The 15,452-nt window shown below is 39.3% G+C and overlaps 1 protein-coding gene and 1 long non-coding RNA gene across 2 annotated transcripts; one reads left to right on the plus strand and one right to left on the minus strand.

Moving 5' to 3' along the window:
• Positions 1-274: 274 nt before the first annotated feature.
• On the minus strand, positions 275-3,799 carry LOC113649088 (E3 ubiquitin/ISG15 ligase TRIM25-like). Its single transcript, XM_047820597.1, has 6 exons — positions 3,086-3,799; positions 2,489-2,584; positions 1,993-2,217; positions 1,645-1,804; positions 1,262-1,321; positions 275-1,016 (listed from the first exon to the last, which is right to left on the minus strand). The coding sequence occupies exons 1-6, from the start codon at positions 3,683-3,685 to the stop codon at positions 493-495; spliced, it is 1,665 nt and encodes a 554-aa protein (XP_047676553.1). The 5' UTR covers positions 3,686-3,799; the 3' UTR covers positions 275-492.
• A 763-nt stretch (positions 3,800-4,562) lies between these two features.
• On the plus strand, positions 4,563-14,244 carry LOC113649090. The gene is made up of 3 exons (XR_003442062.2): positions 4,563-4,582; positions 4,759-4,877; positions 13,518-14,244. It is a non-coding gene; the product is annotated as an uncharacterized LOC113649090 (long non-coding RNA).
• Positions 14,245-15,452: the final 1,208 nt, after the last annotated feature.

Genomic DNA, 15,452 nt, shown 5'->3' on the forward strand with positions numbered 1-15,452 from the left:
GTCACTCAAACAAAGTCACGTGACTCCTGCTCTGTACTGCGACTTTGCAGAGGACTGAACAGGGAGAAAATACAGTTTATTAACAGTTTATTCTTCCACTTCTGAAGTCTGTCACCATATTATAAAGGATTCAGGAAGGAACTTCTCTGTATAATTCCAGAGTGCACTGTATGTTAAGTGGACTGTTAAGCAGAGAAATGTTAAAGATATAAGATAATAAAGGTCTTTCACACACAGTAGGTTGTGTTTCCATCAGCAGCACAGAAAGACAGAGCAGTTTGAGTAAAGTTTATTATTTCTGAGGAGACATTGAAGATTTTTATATCAACTATAATAAACCCATCCTAATATTGCATACAGTTAAATAGTCTGTTTCTACATTCTGCATTCATTACTGTTCCAGTTTCTGCACACAAAATGTCCAGTGTAGCTCAGGGACAAATTAAATCTCACACCTCACTTATAGTTTTTATAAACACTTTTACTAACATTTTATTTTGGATCACAAATCCTCACAGATGACTTATTACTCAACATCCTGAATCCAGCGTATAGAGTCTGAGTGAATGTGGTGTGGACTCTGTGGAGGAGCCTCATGGTGTTAGAGACGCTGTAGAAGGACAGAGTTCCTGCACTGTGATCCACATACACTCCTATTCTGGAGGATGATGGACCTCGGAGCTTAGTATGAATGCTGTTATGCCAGAAAAAGACAGATGAAGAACACCACAGACTCCAGGACTGACTGTTGTGTCCAAACAAACACTCCTGAACCCGTCCTTTCCTGCTGATCTCTTTATATGATACTGATATGTAAACATCACCTCTCCTCTCCACCTCCCAGTAACAGCGTCCACACACACTCTCCTTGCACAACACCTGAGTCCAGGCGTCAAATCTCTCTGGATGATCAAAGTATCGCTGTTGTGTCTCACTCTGTCTCACCACTCTGTTCTTCTCAGACAGAATGAGTTCAGGATGTGCTGTGTTTGGATCCAGAGTCAGATAACAGAAATCTACAGTAATAGAATGTCCACATGTTAGATGTTAATCACAGGATTTATAATAAGTGTGTGAGACACCTGTCTGTGTTTCTATCCTCCTAATGCAGCTCTATAAACATGAATCAGATTTACATCAACAATACAGACATTTTAACATTGTCTGTGTGTGTGTGTGTGTGTGTGTGTGTGTGTGTGTGTGTGTGTGTGTGTGTGTGTGTGTGTGTGTGTGTGTGTGTGTGTGTGTGTGTAAAACCTACACTGCAGAAAATCTTCTCTGGTCTTTGGTTCTGAAGGTAAAATAATCTGAACTGCTGCAGCTTTGGAAACACAGAGACAAAATGGAGACAGAAAAATGATGTGGAAACAGTTTAAAGTGTGAATGTGAAAAATTTGCTTCCTCACGTTTATTTCAGACGTCAACAACGTCACCATCTCAATTTATTCATCAGCTACGATTTTCTACACAAATGTAAGATTTGTACTTTGTTTGTCTGCTAAATTGATATTGATGTCATTTACAAGACTGATGCTAATACTGTGTGATTTTCTGCAGTCTTGTTCCTGCTTACTTCTTATTTCTGTTAGATGAATTTTAATGGCTCTTTTTACTGTGATACAGAAACAATGTTTGTTTGTTCACCTTGTGGTCTGATTATGTTGAATTCCTCCTCACAGATTTGTTCGACTAGATTTTTCAGATCTGAGAGAGATTTCCTCACTCCATCAAATGAGAGATGTTGATTGACAGTGAAGCTGGGTGAGTCGTCACATCCAGGAGAAACACAGAGAGACGGGAAACTCTACAGAGAGGAAACACATCATAGAGAAGAAGAAAAGTGGACGAGAGGAACGAATGAATCTCAGACTGAATCAGAACAAAGACACACTTGTGATCTCAGACAGGAACATTTCTTGTTGCTGTAATGAGCTTTTAGGAGGAAACTTTGTGAGGAACAGCGCCCTCTGTAGATCAGACAGTGAGTGTTACCTGGAGGAAGTGGATGTCATCGTGTGTGTGTGAAAGCTGCTCCAGCTCAGTGACTCTCCTCTTAAGATCAGTAATCTCCTGCTCCAGTTGATTCAGGAGTCGTTCAGCTCGACTCACTTCATCTTTCTCCTGAGCTCTGATCAGCTCCATTACCTCCGAGAACATGGAGTTGATCATCTCAGTAAAAATCCTCTCACTGTCATCTACTGCTGCCTGTGAACGTATCTGTAAGGACACACACACACACACACACACACACACACACACACACACACACACACACACACACACACACACACACACACACACACACACACACACACACACACACACACACACACACAGAGAGAGAGAGAGAGAGAGAGAGAGAGAGAGAGAGAGAGAGAGAGAGAGAGAGAGAGAGAGAGAGAGAGTTATCCATTTAAAGATCAACTCCTCATCTCACAGTGACTCTATAATGTGTGTGTTTATGTGAATCTCTCAGTTTCTTCCTCACCTTAATAATGTCCACAGTCTGTTTCAGCTCCTCCACCTTCTTCTGCTTCTCCTGGATCCTCTGATGGGATTTTATCTGATCCTCCTTTAACTCATTCTGAGACCAAATACAACATGTTTAATTAATAGAAATAAAACTAAAATACAAAGAATTGCAGGTGTAATTAATTAAGAAACTACAATCACACTCATTAGCCTCAAAATTTTTTTAATTAGAACTTTAGTGTGTGTGCATATATAAATATAAAGTAAATATAAATATCTCTTAATGAAGCTTCAACACTTTTAGAAGTAAAACAAAATAGACTTTGAAATCAGAATAAAGTGGCACATGACCGTGTCAAATATCATCATCATCATCATCATCATCATCATCATCATCATCATCATCGTTTTCATGCCGTTGGCTGTTTAAAGTACACTGACTGGTCTGAACTGTTTCACACATCTTTACAAAACACATTTTGACTTTTAATAAAAATCCGCCTTACACTGAATGACAGTCATATAACCAATCAGATCACCTCAATAGAAATTAGATTAGAAATAGAATTTGTAGAAATTAACTTAAAAAAGAATAATAATATTCAGTTCTCACCTGATTTTTAGTTCTTTCTGCTTTAGCTGAAACTGTATCATGACCTTTGTGTTCTTCCATCATACACAAGTAACAGATGAGGCTTTGGTCAGTACGACAGTAGATCTCCATCAGTTTGTCATGTTCAGAGCAGATCTTCTCTTGGAGCTCCTCACAGGCTTCAACTAACTTGTGCTTCTTAAAGGCAGGAGACTGATAGTGAGGTTTAAGATGATCTTCACAATAGGAGGCCTGACAAACCAGACAGGACTTGACGGCTTTGTGTTTTCTCCCTGTGCAGGAATCACACTCCACATCTCCAGGTCCAGCATAACAGTGAGCAGGAGAAGCAGCTTGGAGTTCAGTCTTCTTCAGTTTCTTCACCACTTCAGCCAGCATGTCGTTCCTGCGTAGAACAGGCCTTGGAGTGAAAGTCTCTCTACACTGAGGACACCTGTAGACGCCATTCACATCCTCCTGATCCCAGTGAGTATTAATACACACCTTACAGAAACTGTGACCACAGGAAGTAGTCACTGGATCATTCAGGAGATCCAGACACACTGGACAGCTGAACTCATGCACAGAAAAATGATCTACTGAAATACTGGACTCTGTCATTTTCCTGCACTGAGAGAGAGTGTGTGTGTGTGTGTGTGTGTGTGTGTGTGTGTGTGTGTGTGTGTGTGTGTGTGTGTGTGTGTGTGTGTGTGCGTGCGTGCGTGCGTGCGTGCGTGCGTGCGTGTGTGAGAGAGAGTTCGGCAGTTAGTTCGGTCGTTAGTTCGGTCGTTCGGTCGTTAGTTCGGTCATTAGTTCGGTCGTTCGTTAAGTTTCGTTTTCTAAGTTTTGTGTTATAATGTAACAGAGAGAGAAGCTGCGGCTTTGAAAAGGAGCTCAGACTTTTTTAATGTAAAGAATCTCCTCTGTGATTTAAGTCTTTATTAATGAAATGTTTTTTTCATGTATTTGAATAAGTTAAATCATCACATTATATTTATAATATTCAGACACTTTTTACTCAGTACATTACATCTCGTCTCGTATAGTATACAATCCACGAGCTGCTGCTCCTTCACATAATTGTATTCTTTTATTATTTTTATCCAATACAGTCTCATTGTCAGCTTTTCATGCTCATTCACATAATTTTATTCTTCTGACTTCAGTAACAAAACATACACACGTGTCTCTGGGTGTCATTGTATTAGATGACCACTAGATGTCCGCATAACCTGATATATGTATAACATACAATATGTTACATCCCCCTTCTTAAGTACATTCCGTTATACTGATTCATAGAATTTCTGCACAATCTTTTAAATACAGCATTTGAGTTTCATCAACCAAATGTTTCAGCATAACTACAACATTATTCAACACAGTTTCACAAATGCATTTATACTCAGAAACTATTACATTTCAACTTATTACACATCCAACAATGCACATAGATCGTATTAACTCTCAGTCTTTGTATTTTTCAGGTATTATTACAATTCTTACAGACCTTGTACGGTAAGCTTGCTCGTTCTCTACGCTTTCATTATCATTTCTTTCATTTTCATTTTCACTGTCAAGTGCATTGTCTTGTGATGCATCAACCGACTGCTGACTATCAGTATCCATGCCAATGCTTTTCTCAAATGTTGAAGAGACATTTTTCTTAAATGTATGTGATTTTGTCTGAACAGCTTTCCATCAGGAGTCTTTACTATAAAAGAACGTGGATGTTCATGCTTTTCCAGAAGAACATCTGGCTTCCATGTATCTCCTTTTTGCATCATTATTCCTTCTCCAGGTTGCAGATCAGGTAAGCATTTAGCCCTCCTGTCATAATACTGCGTCTGTTTCTTCTGTCTCTGAGACGTCTCCCCATGAGTAATTGTGCAGGTGATAATCCTATCCTTTCCATTGGTGTGTTTCAGCTGTTGCAGGGATTTTAGTGTTTACTTCTCATCATCCAATATAGTCTCACTGGCAGCTTTTCACTCATTTGCTGCGTTTGACTGCTGATGATGTGAGGAACATTCTTCAATAATGTCTTGACAAATCTTAGTATACAATCCAGTAGATCATGATCATGCTAGTTATATCAGAAATCTGAAGTGATCTCAAATCTCTAAACAGTATCATGACTTGGATCCAGTCTAGTTTGTTAGATAAATAAAATGAATCCTTTTAATGAAATAATCATTATTATTTAGCTCCTAAAATACTTTTTTTGAATAACACGTCTTACAAGTCAGCGTTGTCCAAAATCTAACCCCAGATTTCAGAATAATAATCAGTAGATAGGTAAAGTTTATCATGACATACTTTGATGTTGTCTTGACAAAGCCAGACTGTTTAATGTTGAACAAATTCAGATAGATAGATAGATAGATAGATAGATAGATAGATAGATAGATAGATAGATAGATAGATAGATAGATAGATAGATAGATAGATAGATAGATGTGCAAAGTGCCGACAGGGACTCTGTCTGGACTAGCTATGACATCATAACTAAAACTATTTTCAGGGGACAGCAAATGTTATACAAGCTGTACACTCACTTCTCTACATTGTAGCAGTCATTTCTTCAGTGTTGTCCCATGAAAAGATATAATAAAATATTTACAGAAATGTGAGGGGTGTATTCGGTTTTCGCACCACCAAGAAAAATGTTCAAAATTATCCTCAGTAATTCTCAGCTTAGTCCTGTTACAAATTTTCGTGTTACTTCAAGAACTAGTAACAGCACATTGAGCAGGTTGGGTCTTTAAATCGCACACACACACACACACACACACACACACACACACACACACACACACACACACACATAAACACACACACACGCACGCCCCGCACGCACGCACACACACACACACACACACACACGTTTGCATTTGTGATATCAGAATGTATTTTCATATAGTTTTTCTTTCTTATTAGGATTGTGATCCACCACAAGTATCAATATGAATTGTCAGTGTGGTGCGGAAGGACAGACAGATTTGTCCACATGGTTTGCCATTGGAGGCCACTGAGACTGCAGTTATTTTGGAGGGTGTCATGGTTGGCCTTGAGAACATTCCACATGACGCGTCTTTAGTTTATGGGCTGATCTATGCTTTAAATATGGAGATCCCTCCACAGCTTAAAAACACTTTCAAGTTAATTCAAATGTTTTTTTCTTTCCTTGGGGCAAAAATCGCTAAAGCCAAAAATGCAAATACTAAAAAAATCTAATGTTTTAATCACAATTTTTATTGTGTGTTTCTGATGGCAGAAACAAGACTGTGTTGTTGTAGGTCTTGTGGTATAAAAAACTAGAATACCGACTAATTTTAACTGAATAATCTATCTGACTCCAATCACCACATTGACCCGACTAGCCCAATTTAGCATGATACAGAAAAATGCAGTAATATTCAGTTGTGTAGTAATAATCAGTTGTGTAGTAATATTCAGTTGTGTAGTAATAATCAGTATAAAGTTTTCTGATGCTTTGGTTAATATGTGTTCTGTGTGTTTGTTGTGGCAGAAACAAGAACATGTTACTGTAGCTCTGTTGTTGTATTTTGTTAGATGTTAGTTCAGATGTGTTCTGTATGTTTGTGATGGTAAACAAGACTGTCTTAGGTCTGATGTTTCATTTTGTGTGTTGTATCCAGGTTGATCCCTATAGCCAAAACTAATAATCTGTGGTTTGTCAGGACGTCAAGGATGTCAGAGCTCTGTCTTCTGTAGTGTTCCCATCATCTTTAAAGAAACTACTTGGAAACGTTACAGATGTTTTGGTTCACTGTTACCATAAAATAAAAGTTTTGACCTCATTTAGTAGACAGACTTCTTTGTCCTCCTTATTCCTGAGGCTGCATTCATCTATATCAGAGGAACTCCCTGTCAAATGTTCTCTTGAAGTCCTATTACACCACAACATCCTGAGAGTGTTCACATAGTGTTAACTTGGAATTCGGTATAACTCTCGGTATTGCATCTGCTTATCGCCAGAGTTAAATTTTGAGACTCCTTATTGGCTGCTGCTGGAATGCTAAAATTAGCGCTCTGATTGGCTGAGATCTATGTCATTCATGTCATGTGATCATTTCATGGGCGGGGTTTCTCTTAATTATCATGGTGAACACCAAACAAGATATTAATCACCGTAACAATCCAGATATGAGAATGAAATTTAATATCATGACTAGAGTTGTTTTAAAAGTTAAGTTTGTTTTATTAATATTGTAAAAAATATGTTATTGAATCTGATGGAGATGAAGGTGCAGTCTTCACTCTGTGATGATGGGGATAAAGGTGCAGTCTTCACTCTGAGATGGAGATGATGGTGCAGTCTTCACTCTGTGGTGATGGAGATGAAGGTGCAGTCTTCACTCTGTGATAGAGATGAAGGTGCAGTCTTTACTCTGTGGTGATGGAGATGAAGGTGCAGTCTTCACTCTGTGATGGAGATGAAGGTGCAGTCTTCACTCTGTGATGGAGATGAAGGTGCAGTCTTTACTCTGTGGTGATGGAGATGAAGGTGCAGTCTTCACTCTGTGATGGAGATGAAGGTGCAGTCTTCACTCTGTGATGGAGATGAAGGTGCAGTCTTCACTCTGTGGTGGAGATGAAGGTGTAGTCTTCACTCTGTGATGGAGATGAAGGTGCAGTCTTCACTCTGTGATGGAGATGAAGGTGCAGTCTTTACTCTGTGGTGATGGAGATGAAGGTGCAGTCTTCACTCTGTGATGGAGATGAAGGTGCAGTCTTCACTCTGTGATGGAGATGAAGGTGCAGTCTTCACTCTGTGATGGAGATGAAGGTGTAGTCTTCACTCCGTAAATGTATCGCTTCTGTAAGTGTTCCAGCCGCTCCTTTACACAACTGTGGCATTTAATTCGATAAATAATTAACTCCATAATACAAACAGTAAATAGATCCAACTAGTAAATAATAATTACATAAAATAACAGGTCTGTGAATGATGCGGTCAATATGGGACTGCATTAGGTTCTGCAGCATCTGGACAGACCAAGGACTTATGTGAGGATCCTGTTTGTGGCTTTCAACACCATCATCCCATCACTCCTTCAGCCCAAATTAACCCAGCTCTCCGTGCCCTCCTCTGTATGTCAGTGGATCACCAGCTTTCTGACTGACAGGCAGCAGCTAGTGCGACTGGGAAAACTCAAATCTAGCACCCGCACCATCAGCACTGGCACCCCCCAGGGCTGTGTTCTCTCCCCACTGCTCTTCTCCCTGTACACGAATGACTGCACCTCTAATGACCCCTCTGTCAAGCTCCTGAAGTTTGCATACGACACCACACTGATCAGACTCATCCAGGACAGTGACGAGTCTGCTTACAGACTGGAGGTTGAATGGCTGGCTGTCTGGTGCAGCCTTAACAACCTGGAGCTGAACACGCTCAAGACAGTGGAGATGATCGTGGACTTAGTGTGATACGATCAAACTCATTATACGCGTCGTATTGGCGATCTTTTTCTTCTTTCAGGAATACAGAATCCAACTTGTTTAGAATGGTTTTCATACCATCATCCTTGTTTAGATCATCCGCGGATATTTCCAGAGCAGCATCTCGCACTCTCCCTGTTAACGATAGCATGACAGCCAGTGCTTGTTTCTTTTTCTCCATCTCTGTGACACGCATCCACATTTCCAACTCATTATTGGACATCACTTTGTGAAGCTATAATATGAACAGCACATGTTCATTAGGTACATTCATCTTAAATGTGTATTTAACAGATGTAAAGTTACTGACTAGAGTCAGTATTTCACTCTGTGAAGTGTGTTTAGACCATCATCCTTCAGTGTTAAGGTACCATTCTAGGTGTCCCACAGAGCAGATATGACTGATGTTGGTTTTTTGTATTGCCAGAAAAGCACTGACAGACATTACAGTGTGTGGTGTGGAGTTAGAAGTTAATCATCTTCAGCACTGTATTTACAGACATCATTGTCACTGCTGGGCATCCATTACATGGATATTAGCAGTATACCATATATAGTGCATATATCTAATATTTACAGTGCACTTAACACTTCCCAGAGCCCTGTCCAAACACTATAGAGAATCTATTAGATGTAGTGGTGAAGGAATTGGATCATTGATGCTTTAGTGAGGATGAACTGAAACGTTGTAGGGACGTCTGCCACTGTTACAGAAACTGGCTGATGTTTAGATGTTGCCAAGATACTCTAAGGAACAAAAGATGGCAAACTAAACCACACTGTAACTGTAATCTTTAATAAAACCACTACTGACTGTCCAAATAACTAAGAACTAAACACTAACTTTAGAAACATTTAAATAACAATACAGTCATAATTATATCAAACACACTATTCAATCTATACTTTGGTTTATTACTTGGTTTCTAATGTAGACATTTTTTTTTTGTTCCCAAAATGTTATCCTGGTTAGGAAGGCACTATAGCTTAGTTTATGCTATCATATTTTTGGAATAACTTGTGTATAGTTTTGTTGTGCTCAGGATTTGCATCCTAGCTAAACTGTCAAGTTAGCTAAAAGTCAAGTGTTATGGTAAACTATCCCTGATCTAAACATTCCAAAGAGCTGTAGGTCATCACATCAAGACATTAAATTTCATGTAGTGTAATTATGAGGACTGCCAAGGGTCTGATGCATAGAAATTTTGAACTACTGTTGCAGCCATTTGGTTTAAACTAATGTAGCGATCGCCATCAGTTCAGGCAGGCCACATAGTCAAGCTCTATCAGCTGACTGTCAAATTCTCTAACCCAGCCCTATCGGCAGATCTGATTGCTAAACGTTCAACTGGTCCCTTTCAAACAGGGCACCCTATTTAAAGGCATTTCTGTCTGCCTGCTTGGCTGTTTTCCTCTGCATTGCTTGCATCCCTCCTCCTCCCCTAAACTTCGTGTTTAACTTAATCAGTGTCATTAATCAGTTGTTGTCATTGATGCAGGCTCTGTTCTAAATGGGGGATTTTTTGCTGCTTCCCAGTTAAATGGGAGATTGTCCCCAGAAACTGCTGCTGTTCCCTGACTAGCTTTCTTGGAGCTCATGAAAAGGATGGGGAATTCAGAACAGAGCCATACCACCAAAATGTAATTCTAACAATCTTGTAAATAAAATATTTCGAATACGTCTAAAAGAATTGTCTTATTTTGACTCAAGTGGTCCTGACTGAACTGATGTTCATTTTGTGTTGGAAAACATTGGTTCAAACATGCATCTAGTGCTGACTAAAGTTGCTGTTGCACAAAGCTGTAAATCTTACTGCACTTTTTTGTCGACCACCTACAAGCACAGTGAAGCACATTCGTTCATGAAAATGGTTGTACACATACATAAATTCCAGCACTGCTCGACTGGTCCCACCATCTCTCAGGGTCAGAGGCAAGTATACAGTACTACAAGACTCTTCTCTGTTCTGGCACCAAGGTGGTGGAATGAACTTCTCCTACAGGTCCGGACAGCTGAGTCACTGGCTACTTTCAAATGGCGGTTGAAGACCTACTTATTCAGGAAACACTTCAACTAGCACTTCTTTCCTTATCTTTTGCATTTATGTAAAAAATACACAACCTTTGACACTTTTCATTGTAACTTTTAACAAATATTTTAAACTCATGGTATCTTAAGTATGTAACCTAGTGAGCCAGCATTAATGTATTCAATGTTAGAGATTTAAGCACTTATGTATGTTGCTCTGTATAAGGGCATCTGCCAAATGCTGTAAATGTAAATGTAAATGTTCGTAAGGAAGTCCAGAGTCCAATTGCAGAGTTGTGTGCTGATGCCAAGTTGTTCCAGCTTCAGGGTTAGCTTGGAAGGACTAACTGTATTAAAAGCTGAGCTGAAATCAACAAACAGCATCATGACATAGGTGTCAGGTTTATCCAAGTGAGTCAGGGCAGAATGAAATACGGTGGAAATGGCATCCTAAGTTGATCTATTTGAGTGATATGCAAATTGGTAAGGGTCCAGGCTGGGTGGCAGACAGGTTTTAAAGTGGGTGAGGACCAGCCTTTCGAAGCACTTAGCGATGACAGGTGTGAGTGCCACGGGACGAAAGTCAGCCATTTCTGTTGCAGTGGTGTGCTTTGGCACCGACATGATGGTAGCAGACTTGAAGCAGGTGGGGACGATTGCCTCGGCCAAGGACAGATTAAAGATGTCCGTGAAGACCTCGGCCAGTTGATCCACACATGCTCTGAGTACACGACCAGGGATGCCACCAGGGCCAGCTGCTTTCCTTGCATTCGCCCTTCCCAGGGTGGAGCACACTTCAGAGGTGGAGAGTGTAAGTGGCTGCTCACCTGGTAACGGCTTTGTTTTGAGCATGACAGTATCCAGACATGGTTAGCACGTTCACACCACACCTCTTTTTGGCAGAAAAAATCTTAAATTGCAGTGATTAAAATCCCCAGCAACAATAACGGCTCCATCAGGATGCACTGTCTGCAGTTTGTTGATAGCTAACTTAGTTCTTTCATGGCTATGCTAGCCTTAGCATCCGGGGGGACATACACTGCTATCACAACAACACATGTGAACTCACGTGGTAAATAAAAAGGTCTACACTTAATGATCAGGTATTCAAGATCAGCAGAGCAGTGAGAAGAAACAGTGACAGAGACAGTGCACCATGTTTTGTTTACATAATGCATAAGCCACCTCCTCTGTTCTTACCAGTGCATGCTGCATCTCTATCCGCCCAGAAAATCGTGCGCCCCTCGAGCTCTAGCATGCTGTTTGTGATGCTGGTGTTAAGCCAAGTTTCCGAGAAGACCATGATATTGCAGTCCGTAATCAGTCTCTGTGTGAGGGTCCAGATCCTGAGCTCATCCAGTTTGTTCGTCAGGGACCGAACATTGGCTAGAAAAATACTTGGAAGCGCTGGTCGATGTGGGTTTAGCTTTAACTTAGCCTGAAGTCCTCCACGTTTTCCACGTCTCTGTTTACGGTCTCTGCACCAGCGCCGGACACGTCCGCTCAGGTAAATTAATGTTTATAGTAATAGCCATATATTTTGTTACATCCTTCTGTAAATTTCAGTTATAATTATAGCCATCTGTATATTATGTTCATAGTACACACATCTGTAAATTACTTCTATATTACCAATTTATTTAACTTATTTAAATCTTGTAAAAACTGTATATCATGCACTTGCTGCTATTGCACTCTGGCTAGACCTAAACTGCATTTCGTTGCCTTGTACTTGCACATGTGTAATGACAATAAAGTTGAATCTAAACTAATCTAATATGTCTCATGACACCAATTGTAATATTGGCATAATACTTTACGTTGGCATTCTTGATTCTTTAGACATAATACTATACTTTGGGGCATTCTTGAGTTTCAAGATTTTTCACAACATTACACCCCCCTTTGAGGCTGTAAAGCCTCAACCAAACCTGCTGAAACTTACAGTTACAGTAATCCTGACATAACCACTAAACCTTATGAATGTCAACAGGGGCTAAAACCAAAAAAATGAAATCACATTTAAATAAAACAAAAACTTTTTCAAACAACATTTAAAGAAACCAGTCGTGGCCGGCCCGAGACTCGAACCCACAAGTGTTCATTCGAGTATTTTGCACATGTACTATAGAATGTATAGTATGTATTCTGGTCGGCGCTGCTTTTGTGTATTGTCTTGTAGTGTTTTGTGTGTACTGTCTTCTGTCACACACTGTGTACACCAGGTTGTACAGATGCACTTAATGTGTCTAGGATTAACTTATTTAGTCCTTAGCTCTGTCCTTGTTCTATGTAGCTCCATAGTCCTGGAGAAACGTCTCATTTCACTGTGTACTGTGTCAGATATATATGGTTAAAATAACAATAAAAACTTGAACTCAGAAATAATGCTGACTGTTAGTTCAGCAGAAGGACTAGGTTGTACAATTCCACTTGACTATAAACTTGTGAAGAAAGGACATTATTTACATTTACATCATTTACAGTACTGTCCAGTGTCACCCAAATGAGGATGGGTTCCCTTTAGAGTTTTTGCCACCGTCACATCAATCTTGATCATTAGGGATAAATGTTAGAGAGAAATAGCAACTCAAACTTTATCATCTTTCTTCTAAATTTCTATATTTCTGTAAAGCTGCTTCAAGACAATGACCATTGTTAAGTATAGTGTTTTTAATATGGAAACATATAATAATAATGTATAGAAACATATAATAATAATTACAAAGTTTTAAGTTAGGTTACTATTTATCCCTAAAATTGATCCCTAATGAACAAGACTGAGGTAATGTAATGTGACGAGATGTAATGTACTGAGTAAAAAGTGTCTGAATATTATAAATATAATGTGATGATTTACCTCATTCAAATACATGAAAAAAATAATTTCAATTAAAAAAAATTAAATCACAGAGGAGATTCTTTATATTAAAACTGTTAAACTCCTGAAAATTGCAGATGATACTACGCTCATCGGTCTCATCCAAGATGGCGATGAGTCTACATATCGGCAGGAGATGAAGCGGCTGGTTCTATGGTGCAGTCTGAACAGTCTAGAGCTAAACACCCTCAAAACTGTGGAGATGATAGTGGACTTTAGGAAAAACCCCTCAACACTACTCCCCCTCACAATATCCAACAGCCCGGTGTCATCTGTGGAGGCCTTCATGTTTCTGGGCACTACCATTTCCCAAGACCTGAAATGGGAGTGCAACATAAACTCTATCATCAAAAAGGCCCAGCAACTTTCTACGTTAATTAAGAAAGTTTGGTCTGCCGCAGGAGCTGTTGGTGCTGTTCTACACTGCAGTCCTTGAATCTGTCCTGTGCAAATTCATCACCATCTGGTTTGGTGCAGCAACAAAACAGGATAGGAACAGACTGCAACGCACAGTAAAAACAGCAGAAAAAATAATTGGCACCCCCCTGCTCACTCTCCAGGACTTGTACGACACAAGAACCAGAAACTGGGCTGTAAAAATCACTACTGACCCTTCGCACCCTGGACACAACCTCTTTCAGCTCCTCCCTTCTCTCAGGCACTACAGAACTAATACTGAGAGACACAGGAACAGTTTCTTTCCCCAGACAATCACCCTGATTAACAACTCACCATAATTATAGTCACTGCTTCATATCTATAAGTACTGCATTATCAGGACTGTCAGTCATCACATCATCTGTATATATATTACACACACTACTGCTGCTGTATAATTGTACAAAAAGCATGATATTACACAATATTGTTATTTACACTCCCACACTTTATGTACATAACTGATCGTTCATATTCTATATTCATATTTTATATTTTTAATTAATTCTTTATTCATATTTTATACTCATTCTGTCTATATTGTATCTCATTGTCTGTATTGTTTTCTTCTATAGTTTGTATAGTATTATAGTGTTATTTATGTCTGTAATTTTGAGAGTCACAAACTGCTGGAACCAAATTCCTTGTGTGTGTCAACACACTTGGACAACAAATCTGATTCTGATTATGATTCTGATTAAAAAAAGCCTGAGCTCCTTTTTTCTGTAAAGCCGCAGCTTCTCTCTCTCTGTTACACTATAACACAAAACTTAGAATACTTAACGAGCCAACAAACCAACGACCGAACGCTTTCTCTCTCTCTCTCGCACACATACACACACTCACTCTCCTCACAGGAAAATGGCAGAGTCCAGTATTTCAGTAGATTATTTTTCTGTGGATCAGCTTCCAGTGTGTCTGGATCTCCTGAATGATTCTCTGTGGCCAAAGTATGTCTATATTCTTTTTATATATATTTGCATTTCTTTCTCTTTGCTGCTGTAACAGAGAAATGTCCCCATTGTGGGATGAATAAAGGTTTATCTTATCTTATAACTCAGATATTCACAGATGGATCAGAGGATATTAAAATTGGTATAAGATCTTCAGCAGAATATTCATCAGTACACTACAGAAATAGGAAAATGATCAACAGACCATATAAATGTGTCCACAAGAGAACTGCAATATTTCTAGATTTACACTGTGCAGACGAAAAGCAGCCTGAACCCTGTGTAATATGTACAGATTCACAATCAGCTCTTCATAGCTTAGCTTGTGGAGCATCTTCAACCAGGCAAGATATTCTAAACAACATATTACAGAAACTATACAGCATGAAGTACTTAGGGGTAAAGATTCTGAATTGTGGGTTCCAGCTCATGTCAGAGTAAAAGGGAATGAGGAAGATAATAAACATGCTAATGAGTCATTAAAGGATCCAGAGGTTAAGAGAAAAAGAAAATGAAAAAGAGGTGGTAAAAAATAAGGGATAGTGAAAAAAGATGGAGAAAAAGAAGCTGCATGTTAAACATTCTGCACACTGACCAGTAGATGGCAGCAGATATCTTTCA

This window comes from Tachysurus fulvidraco, chromosome 11 (genome assembly GCF_022655615.1).
Source record: "Tachysurus fulvidraco isolate hzauxx_2018 chromosome 11, HZAU_PFXX_2.0, whole genome shotgun sequence".
NCBI classification, from domain to species: domain Eukaryota; kingdom Metazoa; phylum Chordata; class Actinopteri; order Siluriformes; family Bagridae; genus Tachysurus; species Tachysurus fulvidraco.

What these genes read in the sequence shown, in the direction of transcription:
- LOC113649088 (XM_047820597.1), bottom strand. Translation starts at nt 3,685, where the DNA reads ATGACAGAGTCCAGTATTTCAGTAGATCATTTTTCTGTGCATGAGTTC. An exon ending in ATGACATCCACTTCCTCCAG is followed by an intron (nt 1,805 to 1,992) that starts GTAACACTCACT and finishes TCCTCTCTGTAG; the next exon opens with AGTTTCCCGTCTCTCTGTGT. An exon ending in CAGAGAAGATTTTCTGCAGT is followed by an intron (nt 1,017 to 1,261) that starts GTAGGTTTTACA and finishes CTATTACTGTAG; the next exon opens with ATTTCTGTTATCTGACTCTG.